Source organism: Megascapheus bottae, chromosome 17 (assembly GCF_031878675.1).
Source record: "Megascapheus bottae isolate mThoBot1 chromosome 17, mThoBot2.hap1, whole genome shotgun sequence".
Classification (NCBI taxonomy): Eukaryota; Metazoa; Chordata; class Mammalia; order Rodentia; family Geomyidae; genus Megascapheus; species Megascapheus bottae.
This window is the reverse complement of record NC_143525.1, coordinates 42,111,930-42,129,334: the sequence shown is the minus strand read 5'-3', so window position 1 is coordinate 42,129,334 and position 17,405 is coordinate 42,111,930. Positions and strand designations below refer to the sequence as shown.

General features: G+C 47.8%; 2 protein-coding genes and 1 pseudogene across 2 annotated transcripts; 1 reads left to right on the top strand and 2 right to left on the bottom strand.

The window, feature by feature from the left end:
- Positions 1-6,245: 6,245 nt before the first annotated feature.
- LOC150051918 (olfactory receptor 4D2-like) lies at positions 6,246-7,181 on the bottom strand. Its single transcript, XM_090351743.1, has one exon. The coding sequence runs from the start codon at positions 7,179-7,181 to the stop codon at positions 6,246-6,248; it is 936 nt and encodes a 311-aa protein (XP_090207869.1).
- Positions 7,182-7,909: 728 nt separating this feature from the next.
- LOC150051917 (protein Wiz pseudogene) lies at positions 7,910-15,409 on the top strand (annotated as a pseudogene).
- Positions 15,410-16,742: 1,333 nt separating this feature from the next.
- Positions 16,743-17,102, bottom strand: LOC150051916 (olfactory receptor 4D1-like). The gene has a single exon (XM_090351529.1). It carries the CDS (start codon positions 17,100-17,102, stop codon positions 16,743-16,745), a length of 360 nt encoding a protein of 119 aa, XP_090207655.1.
- Between the last annotated feature and the right edge of the window lie 303 nt (positions 17,103-17,405).

Here is a 17,405-nt window from a genome sequence, read left to right as displayed (position 1 = left end):
ACCGTAATACCCAAGAACCTCCCTCTTACCCTTCTCCGGTCAGCCTGAAACCAGCTATGGTGCAGCTGCTGACCCCATCCTGACCAGATCTCTTTATCTCCTCTACTCCAGCAGCCCCCACCAAGACAGTGGTGACCAAACAGGGCTCAGGATCTGTCTCTGTCCCCAGGGATTCTGGAAATGGGCTCCTTGACCCTCCTGTCACAATCAGAACATTGAAGTGGACAAGAAGTGACCCAAGACAGACATGGGGCCGGTGGGGGAGGTGCTCTTCTGTGACAGGGTTGAGGACTGCTGTTGTGAGGACCCAAGTAGCTGCTGGTTGCCTAGGTGGGTGGGCTTACCTGGAGGGGCAGTAGGCAGGTTATCTAAGGGTCTTCTAAAGTTCTCATGGCCCAAGTGGAGCCTCCAGAGGAAAAGCCACTGTTGGAGCAGGACTGAGATAGTTTGATCTTCCCGACTAGAACAAAACACTATTTGGGCTCTCCCCCCCCCCCCCTCTCTCTCCCTCTCCCTCTCTCCCTCCCTCCCTCCCTCCCTCCCTCCCTCCCTCCCTCCCTCCCTCCCTCCCTCTCTCTCTCTCTCTCTCTCTCTCTCTCTCTCTCTCTCTCTCTCTCTCTCCCTTCTCCCCTCTCTCCCCTGTCTCCTCTCTCCCCTCTCCCCTCCCTCTCCCTCCCTCCCTCCCTCCCTCCCTCTCTCTCTCTCTCTCTCTCTCTCTCTCTCTCCCCCCTCTCCCCTCTCTCCCCTGTCTCCTCTCTCCCCTCTCCCCTCTCCCCTCCCTCCCTCCCTCCCTCCCCCCCCTCTCTCTCTCTCTCTCTCTCTCTCTCCCCCCTCTCCCCTCTCTCCCCTCTCCCCTCTCCCCTCCCTCCCTCCCTCCCTCCCTCCCTCCCTCCCCCCCCTCTCTCTCTCTCTCTCTCTCTCTCTCTCTCTCTCTCTCTCTCTCTCTCTCCCTCTCTCCCTCTCTCCCTCTCTCCCTCTCTCCTCTCTCTCTCTCTCTCTCTTCCTGTCCACCACTCCCTTAGCAGGGATTGCCTAGACAAACACTTTACCACCACTCCCAGGTATTTAAAGAAGTGATTACCCTGTGGACAGCTCGGAGAGCCCTGAGAGAGTGGCTGCTTGACTGACAGCAACGTGAGCCACTGGGAAAATGGCCCTGCGAAGATGCCACAGCTGCCATACGGTTCCTGCACTGCAGTCAGCCTCCATCTCTGCAGGTTCTAAAGCCATTACAGGATTTCATTCCTTACTGCAGCCACCTCTGAGGCCTGCTATGTGGGCAGTGCCTGGCCAAACTTCCTTTGCATGACAGTTTCCCTCATTTACAAGGAAAAAACATGAAGGAGAGTCTATTACAAAGATCCATCATGAAGTTAGTTCCCAGCCAATTCCCCAAAGGGAATTGTCCTATGGCCATGCCGTCATCAACTGGGGCTTCCCGAAAAGCACCTAGCCTCAGCTCAAAAGCTGGGAAAGAGCCTGAAAGCCCCCTGCAGTGAGACTATAAGGTCAGCCATCTGCCCTCCTGTGGGGAAGATACAAGCGGCACCTCTCTCTGCTTACCACAAGGTGGCGGGGAGACAAGCAGTCTCCTTTCTGTGACTGGTGATTTGCCAATCCAAACTAAGATGGCTCTTCTGTCACACATTGGCCTGGGAACACTTGTCACAATCACATGGGTGTACATACAGCTGCAGTACTGCTGCATGCCAACCAAGAATGATCTGAAACGTATACCAGCCCCATCCATCATCTTCCCCACTGTAGAATGCAGCTGACGAGAGGAACAGCTCGCTAGCGATAAGCAGAGCTGGGAGTGCAGCCGGGCCACCATGCAGGGTGATGGTGGTGGTGCTGGGCGTGGCAAAGTCCTCTGAAAGATGCCGTGGGGAGCAGCAGCGCTGTGCTCTGAGCCATCAGGCCCCACGGAGACCCACACGAGGCCGCGTCCTAGCTGGGCCCCACAGACTGGGGAGCCACTGCTGGAGAAGGTGTGCGAGCCTGTGCAGCCAGACCCCAGCAGTGACAGGATGCTCTCCCTAAGTGGAGGGGCAAAAGGTGATCACAGCGGTGGCTCTCACTACACACTGCTGAACATGAACTGTCAATTAGTGGGAGGGAAAAACGGAGAAAGGGCGTGAAGGGGTGATACTGTCCAAAAAGAAAAGTGCTCTTTACCTGACCTAGGTACCTGTCACCCCTCTGTACATCACCCTTATAATAATAATTAAAAAAGAATGCTGTCCCTGGTCACTTCATGTCATTGCTGTTCAACCTGTGCCCTCAACTAGCACTTCCACATCAGCCCCTTTGGAACTTACAAGAAATGAAGAATTTGGAATTGGAGGTGTGGCTCAAGTGGTGAGTAAAAAAGCCAAGCAAAGTATAGAAAGGAAGCGGGGGAGGGAAGGAAGGAAAGAGTGAGAGGGAGAAGTGAATCCCAGGCCCTAACCCAAACCTACTGAGCTAAAGCCTACTCATGTAGCACCAGTTCCCCAAGGATTTGTCTGGGTAGTCACGGTACAGTGAGGCGGGTGGGGGAGTGGGGGTCGTGTTACAGTACTTCCTGGGACTATCTGGTGGCACAGAAGCTCAGCAGCCAGCATTTCTCTATCTGAGAATTCTAATCAGTGATTTTTGGTCATGAGATAACAGGTGTCCAATTCAGCCCACCTTCTGTGAGAATACCATAAAGACTGGTCCAGTACTAGGCTTCGCTCCAAGTGTCCCTGCAGTACCTCCTGGACAGTCTGCAGCACTCTTCATTCAAAACCTCGAACAAAGGAATCTTCCATCAAGGCCTTTTGAATGTCTTACCTGATTAAATGTCCTCAGCACAGACTTGATTCCATAATGGTTCTGTGTCTAAATATACTAGGTTCCTACAGAATGCCACCCAGGCAGCATCTGGATTTGAATCTCTGGGAGCTGAGACACACTGCTCACTCAGGCAGGCAGGGTGTGGTTGAGAGCATGAAGAATACACTGTGTGGATCTTACCTGCTTTCTGGATCACCCAGAGAAGTAAGTATAAAAAATTCTCAAGATTTATTTAAATACCTTACCAAGCCAGGTGCTTGTAATCCTAGCTCATGCCTGTAAACCTAGCTACTCAGGAGGCTGAGATCTGAGGATCATGGTTCAAAGCCAGCCCAGACATGAAAATCCATATGATTCTTATCTCTAACCACAAGAAAACCAGAAGTGACACTGTGGTTCAAAGTAGTAAAGTGCTAGCCTTGAGAAGAGCTCAGGGACAGTGCCCAGGCTCAGAGTTCAAACCCCATGACCAACCAACCAAATAAAGAAATTACTTACCAGATCAGCTTAAAGGAATTTAGTGGGATAGTGTCAGCATATATATTCTGACATATCTGCTATCCCTTGAAAAGAATGTTAGTTTTTATGGAATAGTTCCAAGTTTGAGAGAAAGGGATCGGGTAAAGTATACATGTGGAGACACAAGTTATTTGCTGTGTGACCTTTGAACCATTGCTTCATGTCACTGACTTTCAGTTTCTTGAATTGGAATATGAAGGATTTGAGTTAGGGAGACTTGTTCTAGGTCTAAAGTCTTTGCATAGAGAGCTTATAATAGCTTCCCCTTTATTATAGTGCTACATATATTGGCAGAAAATCCAGAAAACACAAAAACTATAAAGAAGAAGTAAGCATTGCTTTTGTCATAAACAAAATGGAATAAAAGAAGCAGAATTAAAATGTCAGTCGTGCCCCATCTAGAACCATGTGCTGTTTCTACCATGCCAGCTTCTTTCCCAGTGGGCCACAATGAAGGCACTTGTGCACTGTAAATTTTTTTCAAATTTTGTTGGATTAAACAATAAATAAATGAAAACTCTTCATTAAGAGAAACCAGGATGTTGGGTTAAGCTCGTAAGAAAACAGAACCAGGCACCAGTGACTCATGTCTATAATCATAGCTTCTTAGGATCTGAGATCTGAGATTCCAGGCTCAAAGCCAGCCCAGGCAGGAAATTTCCCATGAAACCCTCCAATAAAGCACTCAAACACCAGGAGTGGTACTGTGGTTCAAGTGGTAGAGTGCCAGCCTTGAGCACTAAGAGGCTCAGGGACAGCAGCCAGGCCCTGAGTTCAAGCCCCATAACTGACCAAAAAAAAAAGAGAAAGCCAAGTCTTGAGTGAAAAAGCCAAGCAAGAGATGAGGCCCTAAATACAAGTCCCAGTATCAATGGAAAAGGAAAAAGAGAATGTGAGAGAGGCAAGAGAATGTGTAGTTTATAGATGTCTCGGAGTTGTGTAATCAAAGCTACGCGAGCCAGTGGCTCATGTCTGCAATCCTAGTTATTTACTCAGGAGGCTGAGATCTAGGCATCATGGTTAGAAGACAGCCCAGGCAGAAGAGTCCCTGTGAGGCTCTGATCTCCAGTAAACTACTCAAAAAGCCAGAAGTAGCACCGTGACTCAGGTGGTAGAGCACTCACCTCAAGAACACAGAGGTTCAGGGACAGTACACAGGCCCTAAGTTCAAACCCCAGGACCAGCAAAACAAAACAAACAAAACCCTCCATTTCTGTACTCCAGTCATATTGGTCTCTTCCTGGAGTTGACCAAGAGTAGACAGAAGATGTTGGAATCTAGCCTATATTGTGCTTTCAGTAGTGTGTTCTGCTGTCAAGTAATATCAAACTGGTGAAGTGACCGTCTCTTTCTAATTCCCATAAAGGCACTATAGTCTTGCTACCATATTGACTATCCGAATCAAGTTAATTAAAGAGAACTCTCCACAAGGACACATACAGCTCTCAACTAGACAAGAGAAAGGTATGGCTGAGGTTGAGATGTAGGGGATTGTGATCTGAAACCAACCCAGATTCTTCTCCAAAATAACCAGCAAAAACCTAGGCTAGAGAGATGGCTCAAGTGATAAAGCATCAGCCACGCATAAAGCTGCACAAATGTGAGGTCTTGAGTTCAAACCCTGGTATTGGCTAAAGAACTCCCAAACAAAAGAATAAATGTCAAGATAATAATTTTTACATAGGCCGGGAGTTTGGCCTAGTGGTTAAAGTGCTTGCCTAGCATGCACAAAGACCCGTGTTCGATTCCTCGGTACCACATACATAGAAAAAAGCCAGAAGTGGTGCTGAGGCTCAAGTGGTAGAACTCTAACCTTCAGAAAATCCAAGGACAGTGCTCAGGCCCTGAGCTCAAGCCCAGGACTGGCAAAAATAATAATAATAATAATTTTTACATAGATTCTATGATTTCCAAAGTATTTTATTCCCATACTTTTTATTTGTATCTTATTTTTAAAAAATCTGTGACACTATTGAAGCTGGATTGTTTTACGCCATTTTGGTGAGGCCAACAGTTGAGGTAGATCATCTGAACACATCAGTTTGGTAGCAGAAGAGAGCTTTCAAGTAAAGATGAAGACTAAAAATCATTAGCTACTTAAGCTATTCTCAACACAAGCCAAAAGGAGATGCTGAGAAGAGATATAACAAAAGACAGCAGTGTCCTTTGAGAGGAAAGATCAGGAAGGAACAAGAGAGAATGTGATTCTCTAGGAACAAGTAAACATTTCTCATAGCTGCAAGAGTGTTGAATGCTTTAATCTCAAGGCTTTACCACAGAGGTAACACTTTCATTTTACTAAAAATCAGACTACACTCCTAAGTTTCAAAGCCATTTTCTACGTATACAGGGCTCAAAAACAGACACATTATGAATGGAGCAGATAGAATAGGTTTGTCCATGTTTCAAAAGAACAGGCAAGCCAGGCACCAGTGATACACATCCGTAACCAGTCAGGAGGCTGAGATCTGAGCATTGTGGTTCGAAGACAGCCCGGACAGGAAAGATCTTGCGATTCTTATCTGCAATTAACCACCAAAAACCCCGAAGTGCAGCTATAGCTCAAGTGGTAGAGCAAAGAACTTCAAGGACAGTGCTCAGGCTCAGAGTTCAAGGACCAGGACCAGGACCACCATAAATAAACAAACAGCAAGCCTGACAAAAGAAAAGAGGCCTTGGGCCATGAGTTTGGCCTAGTGGTAGAGTGCTTGACTAGCATGCATGAAGACCCAGGTTTGATTCCTCAGTACCACATACACAGAAAAAGCCAGAAGGATGGCTCAAGTGGCAGAGCTCTAGCCTTGAGAAAGCCCAAGAACAGTGCTCAGGCCCTGAGCTCATGTCCCATGACTAGTAAGAAGAAGGAGGAGGAGGAAGAGGAGTTGAGAAGAGAGGCCTCCCCAGGGTCATTCCTTTTTATGAAGCAGCCGAAGCACCCCCAATCTCTTCAGCGCTGCCCGCATGTCCTGGTTCCTCAGCGTGTAGATCACGGGGTTGAGCAGGGGCGTCATCACTGTGTGGCTGATGGACACAGCCTTGTCGCTGGGGAAGGGGGAGAAGGGGCGGGCATAGAGGTAAATGCTTGGCATGAAGATCATGGACACCACGATGAGGTGAGTGGTGCAGGTGGAGGCTGCCTTCCTCCTGGCCTGCCCCGGGTGGGAGCTCAGCATCAGCAGGATGGCCAGGTAGGAGATGAGCAGGAGGAGGAACCAGACGATATCCAGCATCCCGCTGTTGAGGATCATGAGCAACTGCAGGAGGGAGGTGTCGGCGCAAGCGAGCCTCAGCACCTGGGGGACATCACAGTAGAAGTTATCTAACACGCGGGGGCCACAGAACGGCAGTGGGAGCATCAGAGACAGCTGGATTATGGAATGGACAAAGCCTCCTACCCAGGCCGTCACCACCAGCCCCACACACAGCTGAGGGTTCATGATGGAGACGTAGTGGAGAGGCCGGGAGATGGCAACGAGGCGATCATAGGCCATCACTGAGAGGAAGAAGACCATGGCCCCTCCCAGGAAGTGGAAGAAGAAGAGCTGGGCCATGCAGCCCCGGTAGGAGATGGTCTTCTTCTCAGACAGGAAGTCCACCAGCATCTTCGGGGCGGTGACGGAGGAGAAGCAGAGGTCTAACACAGCCAGATTGCGCAGCAGAAAGTACATGGGGGTGTGGAGCCGGGGGTCTGCAGTGGCTGTGACTATGATGAGGAGGTTTCCCACCACTGTGGTGATGTAGACACACAGGAAGAACAGAAACAGGAAGAGCTGGAGCTCCCAGGTCTGTGACAGCCCCAGCAAGACAAACTCTGAGACGCACGTGAAGTTCTCCGCTTCCATGCTGTCTTCTCCAGCAGCCTAGTTAGATGGCAGTTGTTCGGGCTTCATGGTGAACCTCAGGGGCAGGCCCTGAGACCTGCGGCCGCCTTGTCTCTAAAGAGCTCACACGAGAGTGCTGGAGATGCCTTAAAGCCATCCAGGAGAACATGCAGCCGCCATTCACAGTTAGACACAGGGATGGGAAAGCAGATCTCGGTGGAGTTCAGGTTTTCCATTTTCTTCACGCTTCACTCACTGGCTTTATTGAGAGGCTCATTTCCACAGCTGTAAGGCAGCCACCAAAAGGCTCCGCTGAATTTTCTGTGAGCTTAGACAGACACACTCACACAAATTCTACACACAGTCTACTCTAAAGGCTTCTCTCTGCTTCTGAGCTCTGTTTATTCCAGCATTTGCACATTTAATGTGTCCAAGTGTGAGCAGACTTTCTATGTACCGTATGGTTTTAGCGCACAATTCAGTAAGACATTTCTGGGGCCACGGGAGTGCATGTTCTTGTCATAGTCAGTGCCTGCGGAGGAGCTGCCCTGGCTGCAGGCTGAGTGAATAGTGTTAGGATGTGAACATTCTCACGGGAACCGTGGACAGAGCTGGATACCTGTGCTGTGCAAACTTTTCTCTCCCTCCTCTGCGCAGGATTCTCTTGTTCACTGAGGCTCTCCGCGCTTGCGTTTAGATGGGAGGACCATGGAGCAGATCCATCCAGAAGATTGAAAACTCCAGGGGAAATGACGTCCTTAGAATCCTCGCTGTGTCTGACAGGATCTTTGCAGGTCCAGGCTGAAAAGTCCACAGGACTCCGCGTCAATGAGAGAAGCGGGGTGCAGTGACACTGACCTGGGAAGTTAAAAGTAGAAAGCGAGCAGTCCAGGCACACAGATAGGCATGAAGTGAGGCCCTGTCTCAAGAGTAAGCAATGCAAAGGATGGGAAAAGGAGAGGACATGCAGCTCCATGGGAGATTGCCTGCCTCGAGGATCACAGCCCTGAGTTCAAAGACCAGTACTACCACAAAGAAAATCCATACAATTGTCCGAAGGAGACTCTGAGGTTCTGTCAGAACGTGAATTTTTTGTACTTTTTTTTTTTAATCTAAGAATAGGCTGGGTGTTTGACCTAGGTAGAGGCCTTGCCTAGCATGCATGAAGACTCGGGCTCAATTCCTCAGTACTACAAACATAGAAAGGGCCAGAAGTGGTGCTGTGGTTCAAGTGGTAGAGCTCCAGCCTTGAGAAAGCCCGAAGACAGTGCTCAGGCCCTGAGTTTAAGACCCAGGACTGGCAAAAAAAAAAAAAAAAAAAAAAAAATCCAAGGGTAGAGGAAGGAAGGATTTGGATACAAATAAATGGGAAGGGATGAAGCAAAAGAAGATTACAAGGAAGGGAAGTGAGGTAGTAGAGGAGGTGGAGGTGGGGGACATGCAAACCTTGGAGTGGAAACAAGAACGGATCCAGTTGCAGAAGCCATAGATAGGGTTTCAGGCAGTTCCTCTTCTCCAGGTGGTCTCTCGCCTTTAGCCTGCTACAGTCTCTTATTTACTGATGACCATCTCTTCTCATTCTTCTCCTCCTAGCTTCCACTCTCCTATTTCTTTCACACATTTGCCCATGAGACTTTTTTGAATACCAATCTGGTCCTGCCTCTTTCTTGTTTGTAGTACTGCAGTTCGAACTCAGGGCCTCTTGTGGGTTAACCAAGTGTTTTGTACCACTTGAACCACATAGCCAACACTTTGGTTTTAATTATTTTTCAAATAAAGTCTTGCATCTTGCCCAGTGTGAGCCTTGGAATATAATTTTCCTATCTTGCCTCTGTGTAGTTGATGTTATATGTGTGTGTTAGTGACTATGTACGGCTTGTTCTGTGGAAAGGGAGTCTTTTTACCCTCACTGGCCTCAAAACATAATCATCACAGCTTCTGCTTCCTAAGTAGTTATGATGCAAACCATAATGCCCAGCCCTCTGTGTGTGTGTGTGTGTGTGTGTGTGTGTGTGTGTGTGTGTGTGTGTGTGTGTGTGCTGGTCCCAGGCTTGAACTCAGGGCTTGAGCACTGTTCCTCAGGGGTTTTTTGTTGTTATTTGAAGACAGCACCCTTCCACTTGAACCACAGCTCTATGTCTAGCTTTTTGGTAGTGAATTATAGAGGGGAGTCTCATGGACTTTCCTGCTCAGACTTGCCTGGTCTGGAACTGTGATCCTCGGATCTCAGCCTTCTGAAGAGTTAGGATTACAGGCATGAGCTACCAGTGCCTAGCTCCAGCCCTCTTTTAATAATCTTTATTGACTGTCTAGTGCTCACAGCTAAAACTTCAACTCTTAGATGCCACCCAAAATGTTCCGTAGAACGAATCAAGGTTGAACATACCTATATGTTCATATGCAACCCCCTCTGGTACAAGGTTGTAAAGTGGCACTCCCATAAACCTTTTAATCAGTATTCTTGAATCCCGGGAGCCAATGGATTTCTAGGGAACTTGTAGTTTCTTTATGTGCCATCTATTTGAGCATGTCTGTATCTTTACTAACAATTTGTTTTCTTCAGTATCCTTCATTGTTCTTCTTCTTTTCTTTTAAATCAAGAAACACTGAGATATGTACTTCCATTTGGCTCTTTCCCCATTTCTCCCCTGAAGAATTAATTCTGTTTCTGTGGGTTCCAATAACACTTCATAAACACTTTCATTTAGCACTACTCATGTTTTCTCTCACTCTTTTAACTAGCTGGCAAATTCCGTAACAATGCAAGCGCAGCACCTGTGACAGAAACTGTGATTTAGTAATCACTAAACAATATTTGCAGGGTTAATGTATTACTACTGCAACTTCGTTTTGTAGGATTACATGGAGAATCGTATGATGATTTTCCTCATCCTTTACTCTCAGCATCCTCTCTCTAAGCCACAGGGTCACTTCTATGTTCGCTTGTTCTCATGAGTGAATTGGGACGTTTGCCCTACAGGACTTCCACTTATACCCAGAAGGTCCCTGTCACTGTCACTCCAGCCTTCCCACAGATGCTTCAAGATCCTTCGTCCAGCTGGCCTCATGCAGGCTGGCAAACCCATCTCACCTTCCTCCAGGTCGGCCTGGGTCTTCTTCATTCAGGTCACATCTTCTGGGAAAACCTTGGCTGAGCCACAGTGTCCCTGCCCTGGCCCTCCCTCCCGAGTTCCTCCCAGTGTAGGGGGAGAGGAAGAGGGCGCAGCCTTGAGCAGCACTGCTGGACAGGAGTCAGGAAGCAGAGCTGGGCTAATTACCACAGGGACCGAGGCAGCTGTGGGAGTTGTTAAAAAGTTTCCACATGTCTCAAAACACATGCTGCTCCAGAGGTCGTCCTTGGGGACCCAAAATAGCAAGAACGCTAAAAAAAAAATCTTAGGCATTTGTGGGATGTAGGTTTTGCAGGCCAAGAACCAAAGGATGAGAGGATTTCAAATGAACTGCAATCTGGGAAGTTCCGAAGAACCTCATGTTAGACTAGCAAGAGAGCTATTAAAATGGCACTCAGAATCTCCTCAATGGCTTCAAAAAGGCAGATTGGTGCCCTCTTCCTCAATGGGTCAACTCAGAGTCAAGAATCTGAATTTGTAACGTTCTAAGATTCAGATGAAATGCCGTGCATCAGTGTGAGAGCCACTGGCTTGCTCTTCAGCACAATGGACAGTTCTCCCTCAGGGTCTCATGAGGCGGTTTAGCGTCTCTTCCCTCCTTCCTTTGTCTTCCCTTTAAACCCAATTGAACTTTATCAAGAGAAAGTCACAGACAGAAAGTAGCTTGTATACAACTTCATAATCACAAATCTTGTCCTTCAACTTGCCAACCAGATCACCAGAGTGTATTTACCACCAGGATCTGATTTCTACTCACTCTGTTTATAGAGTCAGTCTTCTTTGAACATAAATTACAACTCTCAAGCAACAACTTTCTTTTTTTGTTCTCTGATTGTACCAACCTAAAAGGGCATAGCAATCTTGTTTCATACATTTTTGGATATTATATGGTTTACAACTTTTCCTGTTCTATGCCTTGACAGTATCAATGCTAATATTCTCATTGTGGGGGCCAGGAGTTTGGCCTAGTAGTAGAGTGCTTGCCTAGCATGCACAAAGACCTGGATTCCATTCCTTGGTACCACATACATAGAAAAAAGCTGGAACTGGTTTTGTGGCTCAAGTGGTAGAGCCCTAGCCTTGAGAAAGCCCAAGGACAGTGCTCAGGTGTTGGGGACCCAGTGTGGGGTCAAAGTGACCTTGGACCTGCAAAACTGAGTACACAAGGAAATAAGCTGTTATCATGATGACTTTGGGCTATGTCAATTGCTTCTTGTTTAACTTATCTGAGACTTGATTGCTGTTTTGTAGGAATATAACCCCTGGTAGTTTCCTGGTTTTAAGAAAAGTATTTAAGATTGGAACTTGAAATAAACAGGGCTACAGTCTTAAGCTCACAGCCTTAGGATATAGTCTTAAGCTCGCCTTAGGCTGCATTCTTGGATTGCTGACTTAAGCTGTAGACCTCCTCACCCCATCTTTTTCTTGTCTTCTTCTTTTCCAAGTCCTCACCCCCTAAATCAGGAATCCCCATTCACTGCCAGCTGGCCCTGGTACTCAGGCCCTGAGATCAAACCAGGACTGGCAAAAAAAATATTCTGATTGTGATATCATCATTTTTTTGTGCCAGCCCTGGGCTACAACGCTGAGCTCTGTCCCTGAGCTTTTTATGCTCTACCACTTGAGCCACAGATCCATTTGCAGATATTTGTGGTCACTTGGAGATAAGTTTCATAGACCTTCCTTCCTGTGATCCTCACATCTCAGCCTCCTGAGTAGCTGGGATTCCAGGTGTGAGCCACTGGCACCTGGATTCAAATTAGTTTTATTTTTTTTATACTTTTTTTTTTGCCAGTCCTGGGCTTGAGCTCAGGGCCTGAGCACTATCCTTGGACTTTCTCAAGGCTAGAGCTCTACCACTTGAGCCTGAGCACCACTTCCGGCTTTTTTCTATGTATGTGGTACCGAGGAATCGAACCCGGGTCTTCATGCATGCTAGGCAAGCACTTTAACCACTAGGCCAAACTCCCGGCCCTCAAATTAGTTTTAATACATGAATTTAGGAAAAGCAAACATCTTCCTATAGCTGTCTCCAAGGGGAGAAACTGAGCAAATCATGCATGAAGGCTTTCTGTTAGTCCTTAGAACTTCAGATATAGAGATATAGATATAAATAGATAGATCTTCGAATTACTTCAGATTAAATTACTTCAATGTTCAATTAAAACATTTGAAAAGTTGAGATTTTTTTCCCTTAAATTATATGTTTTCTTGGAGTTCCTTTTTTTTCATTATCTTATTTGGGGGTTTCAGTGTCTGTCTTTTCGGTTGGTCTGTGGCTAAGCATTAGTATTTAAAATGAAACCACTCAAAAGCTTGCTGGCTCTGTAATATTCCAGCCATTTTGGAGGCCCTGAACCCCCCCAGCAGAAGAGTCACCAGCATTCAGTGAACCTTGGCAGGAGTCATTTTAATAGTAGCACAGCGGCCACTCTCCACCTTCAGATTCATGGACTGCAGCCCTTCAGTGGGGCTGAGCTTTTAAAGGTAAACCCCACACATAGGTGACTGTATGACGTCACCTTACCATACCCACAAGGATGAAACTACACGAAGGTGGCTGTAACCACTCGCAGTGGTCCAGCAGGTTAAGCGTTTTTACACAAACAAAACAATTTGGTAGCCGAGCCTGCAGGTTATTACAAACCCACTGTGCTTCAACAGGGAGGGTCTGGGAACTCACCGCCTGTGCAGGATCATCTGCTCATTGTTTCCTAAGAAGTTCCTTGAATGACACCTTGGAACAATGACCAGAACCTGTCTATTAGGGGCTCTTACTGTCTCCAAATGAGATCTTTCTGGCTGCTCTGTTAGCATTTAGCTGCAGGATATCTGTGTTGAGGAGATAAGATTTCCCTTTCACTTGGATCAACACTCCTCAGCTTCCCTCGGCTCCACAGGGTCTGCTCATTCACAGTCCTTGTTAGCTGGGTTGGACATTTGGTTATGGCCTCCATCTATGTGACAGAGTTTTATGATTGTCATGACTTCGTACTCAAGTCAACTATTACTCTTCCTGCTACCAGAGGCTTATGCTTACCTGGTAGACATTTGCCATTCTCAACTCTCTATTTCCTGGCAGAAAAGTCTAGATATTCACTTTTCCATTCCTCTAGATTGGCTTGACCATATTATGCAGTGCTGGCCAGGCAAATCATATGATACTTTAGGAAATTCCTGCATTTCTCCCCCACAAAGGAAAATACTTTCCCTCTTCTCACTGTATTATATTACCTGAGTATAAAATTATAATATTTGGCGCTTGGACAGCCAAATTTACCATGAGGGAAAAGTTGAAGGCATTGCACAGCAGCCAGTGTAGAGCCATAACATTTCTGAGCATCGGAATTCACTGACTTAAAATTGCTTGTCCTCGGGACCAGGAGTTTGGCCTAGTGGATAAAGTGCTTGCCTAGCATGCACAAATAACCGGGTTCGATTCCTCGGTACCACATACATAGCAAAAAGCCAGAAGTGGTGCTGTGGCTCAAGTGGTAGAGCCGTAGCCTTGAGAAAATCCAGGGACAGTGCTCAGACCCTGAGCCCAAGCCCAGGACTGGCAAAAAAGAAAATTTTTTCCTTGTCCTCCAGTCTTCAACTTGAATAAGATAATTGGCTAAAAAAAATTCCCCTAAGCCAGACACCACTGGTTCATGCCTATAACGTTAGCTACTAAAGAGTCTAAGATCTGAGGATTGTGTTTCAAAGCCAGCTAGTAGAAAAAGTCCATGAAACTCTTATCATCAGTTAATCACCAAAAACTCAAGTAGTAGAGCACTAGCTTTGAGCAAAATGGCTAAGGACAGTGCCCAGCCCTGAGTTCAAACTCCTGTACTAGAAAAGGAAGAAAGAAAGAAAGAAAGAAAGAAAGAAAGAAAGAAAGAAAGAAAGAAAGAAAAGTTTCTTCTTTCCGTTTTAAACTATGCTCATTTGATTATACTGACCAGGATTGCTTCCATGAAAACCAATGACTCTTACCCTCGTTCCTCTTTCCAAATGATACACGGTGCTGTAAGCACTTTGAAGACAGATCTCCATTCTTCCCAGAGTTGCTACACCTTTTCTGATGTCACCAGTGTTCACCTGTGACTCTTTCCAGGATGGGCAGCTTGAACCTACTCCCCTCGGACAACAGAAACAACAGTCTGAGAAAGGACTTCTGTTTCCAAGATGGTGCCTTGTTGAAGCAGTTACCAAAGTGAAGGATCCTATGTCCTGACATGGCAGAAAGTCAGAGGACAAGCAATCCATTTACAAAGGAGCCTTCCTGGTCTAGTAACCTCTTAAAGGTTCTGCCTCTTAATGCTGTTATAGTGGCCATTGTCTTAATCAATTTTCTGTTGTTACTGAATACCATAGACTGAGTACATTGGAAAGGCAAGAAATGGAGTTCTCACAATTCTGGAGACTGGGAAGAACAATACAGAAAGGCATTAACTTTGAGTGAGAAATGTCTTGCCCCAACATGACATGACAAAGAGCATCACAGGAAGAAATAAGGAGCTTGTAGGCTCGTCTCCTTTCTTGCTCTTATAAAGCCGTTATGCCATCTCTGGGGTCCCATCCTTATGTCTTCATCTGACCCTAAGAATCCTCCAAAAGCACCTCTTCTAAATCCCAGTAGCAGGTGAATTTGGGGATTAAATTTCCTTGAGCATCTAAACTTCTGGGGGACCCATAGCGAGGAAGGGACATGGTTTGAAGACATCTAAGAAGTGTCTGGCAGAAGCCCGCCGGGCACAGTGAAATCGGAGGCCCACCAGCGACAGAATACCAACGACTCTGAGCGTCGACCAGCTCGGCCCCTGATGCCTCTGCAGCCGAGGGGCCGAGGATGCCAGCGACCTGAGAAGCTGGAAGAGGCCCGGCAACCCCACCCCGGGTCCGGCCTGTCCCCTCCCTGGTGCCTCGGCCCCCCAGACGTCACTGGCCAAGTTTGTGGGCAACCTTTACACCCTCAAGTGCAGGTTCTGCGAGGTGGAGCTCCAGGGCCCCCTCTCCATGCAGGAAGAGTGGGTGCGGCACTTGCATCTTGGAGATGACTTTCTCCAAAGCGGACCCCCTGCCTGAGGAGCCCCCGGCCCACAGGCACAGACAGCAGCAGCGGAGGCACCCTAACACCAGCATTCCAGATATCCCCTCTGTCTGCTTTTGCCTGTCCTCCTCCGTGTCTCCTTTCCTCTCTCCCCCAAAACCTCAGGGGCCGGGCACACTACAGCCGGGGTGCTGGGAGCCAGCCAGCCGCCCGGCCCCACACCCCAGGACTCTGGGCCCTAGGGTGTCTTCCTGCAGCCCATGCCTGCCTGGTTGGGCCTGAGAAGGTTGCTAGGTCCCTGGGGGGCAGGGACTCTGCTCCCAGGAACGGCCGGGGCGCCCACGTCTACCAGCCAGGCCGGGCCAGAGCTGCACCCCCGGCCATTCGCAAAGACCCCAAAGACCCCTGTTGTGTTTCCCTCTGGCAATCATGCGACCCTGTGACATGTCCCCCTGCTATCATGTGCACAGGCCCCCTCGGGGGACCCGGGATCTGCCCCAGCCCCCCCAGGTCCGAATTGAGCGCCCACCTCCAGCCACGGTGCTTGCTCAGGGGACACACTCCTTCCGCGGGCCCCCACTGAGCCCACGATGCCACGGAAGTCCTGAAAATCAGTCCACAGATACTAGGGTGTAGAATGAGGTGGGAAGCCAAGGGACAGAAAAGAATATGAAAGTCCTGGAGTTAAAATGAAACAGACCCATTAAAGGTGAAGACATCAACAGATGAGGAATTCTGAAAGTTTTCTAAGAAGTTAGAGTCTGAGTTTCAAACACCCCCATATCAAGCAACTGAACTCAGAGACAGTGAAACCACATTTGGAGATGAGTCTGGTGGGCTGTCCTATCTAGTCTAGATCTGAACTTTGATCCTTTCATCTAAGCCTCCTGAGTAACTAGGATTATAGACATGAGCCACTGGTACCTGACTACAGTGATTGTTTCTGAGAAAGAATAAATTAAAGGTGTGAAAATGCAGTTGGGCAAACCAGTGGTTCACACCTGTAATCCTAGCCACTCTGGAGGCTGAGATCTGAGGATGGTAGGTCAAAACCAGGCTAGACAGGAAATTCCATGAAAAATAAAGAAAATAAAGCCGCAAGTGGCATTGTGGCTTAAGTAGACTGCTAGCCTTGAGCAAAAGAAACTCAGGAACAGAGCCCAGAGTCAAAACCCCCTTACTGAGTGTGAAACACAGAACAGAACAAACCAAAACAACAGGTATGCAAATGCCAGCCTCGGGAGTAAGTCTTGAAGAGATCTTAGCGAAACCTGATTTACTGTACGTTAAAAATCATTAGCCCCACTTTTCACCAGCGCTCCAGGTTCCCACAGGAAAGAGATGACTCGTTTAAAGCCAATCTCCCTGCTGCCATTGGCAGGCTCCCGGGCGAATCTCTTCAGCGCTGCCCACATGTCACGGGAGCATCGGCGCTAGCTGGACTATGGAGTGGACAAAGCCCCCTGTCCAGGCAGCCATGGTTAGCCCCATGCACAAGCCGGTGTTCATGATGGAGAGGTAGTGGAGGGGTCGAGATAAAGAAGATGGTCCCCCCGCCCAAGAGGTGGAAGAAGAAGAGCGGCACCAAGTAGCCCTGTAGAAGATGGTCGTGGTCTCCTGAAAGACGTCCACCAGCATCTTTGGACAGGTGACTGTGGAGTGACAGAGGTCTGTGACTGCCAGGTTTCGGAGCAGATGGAGACGGGGGTCCAGAGTCACTGCCACCATGATGAGAAGGTTTCCCACCACCGTGGTGACATACATGGACAGGAACATGGGGAACAGAAGACTCTGAAGCCCCCAGTCTGTGAGAACCCCAGGAGGACAAACTCTGCCACCCCTGTGGTGTTCGTGGTTCCACAGGCTTTCCCCCACGTGCCTAGAGAGAGAGAAAGTGAACAAAAAAACAAAAACATACAACTGCAATCATTTTCCTTCAGTGAATTGCATTGCACTGATCAAAGTCATTCTGACTCAACTTAGGAAAGCCTTTTGTGAGGATAAATTCACCTTTAGAGCCCCACAGATTCATGTCCCTGACGACACCCCACATATGACATAATCTCGGTGTGTAAGGTA

What these genes read in the sequence shown, in the direction of transcription:
- LOC150051918 (XM_090351743.1), bottom strand. Translation starts at nt 7,181, where the DNA reads ATGGAAGCGGAGAACTTCACGTGCGTCTCAGAGTTTGTCTTGCTGGGG.
- LOC150051916 (XM_090351529.1), bottom strand. Translation starts at nt 17,102, where the DNA reads ATGTTCCTGTCCATGTATGTCACCACGGTGGTGGGAAACCTTCTCATC.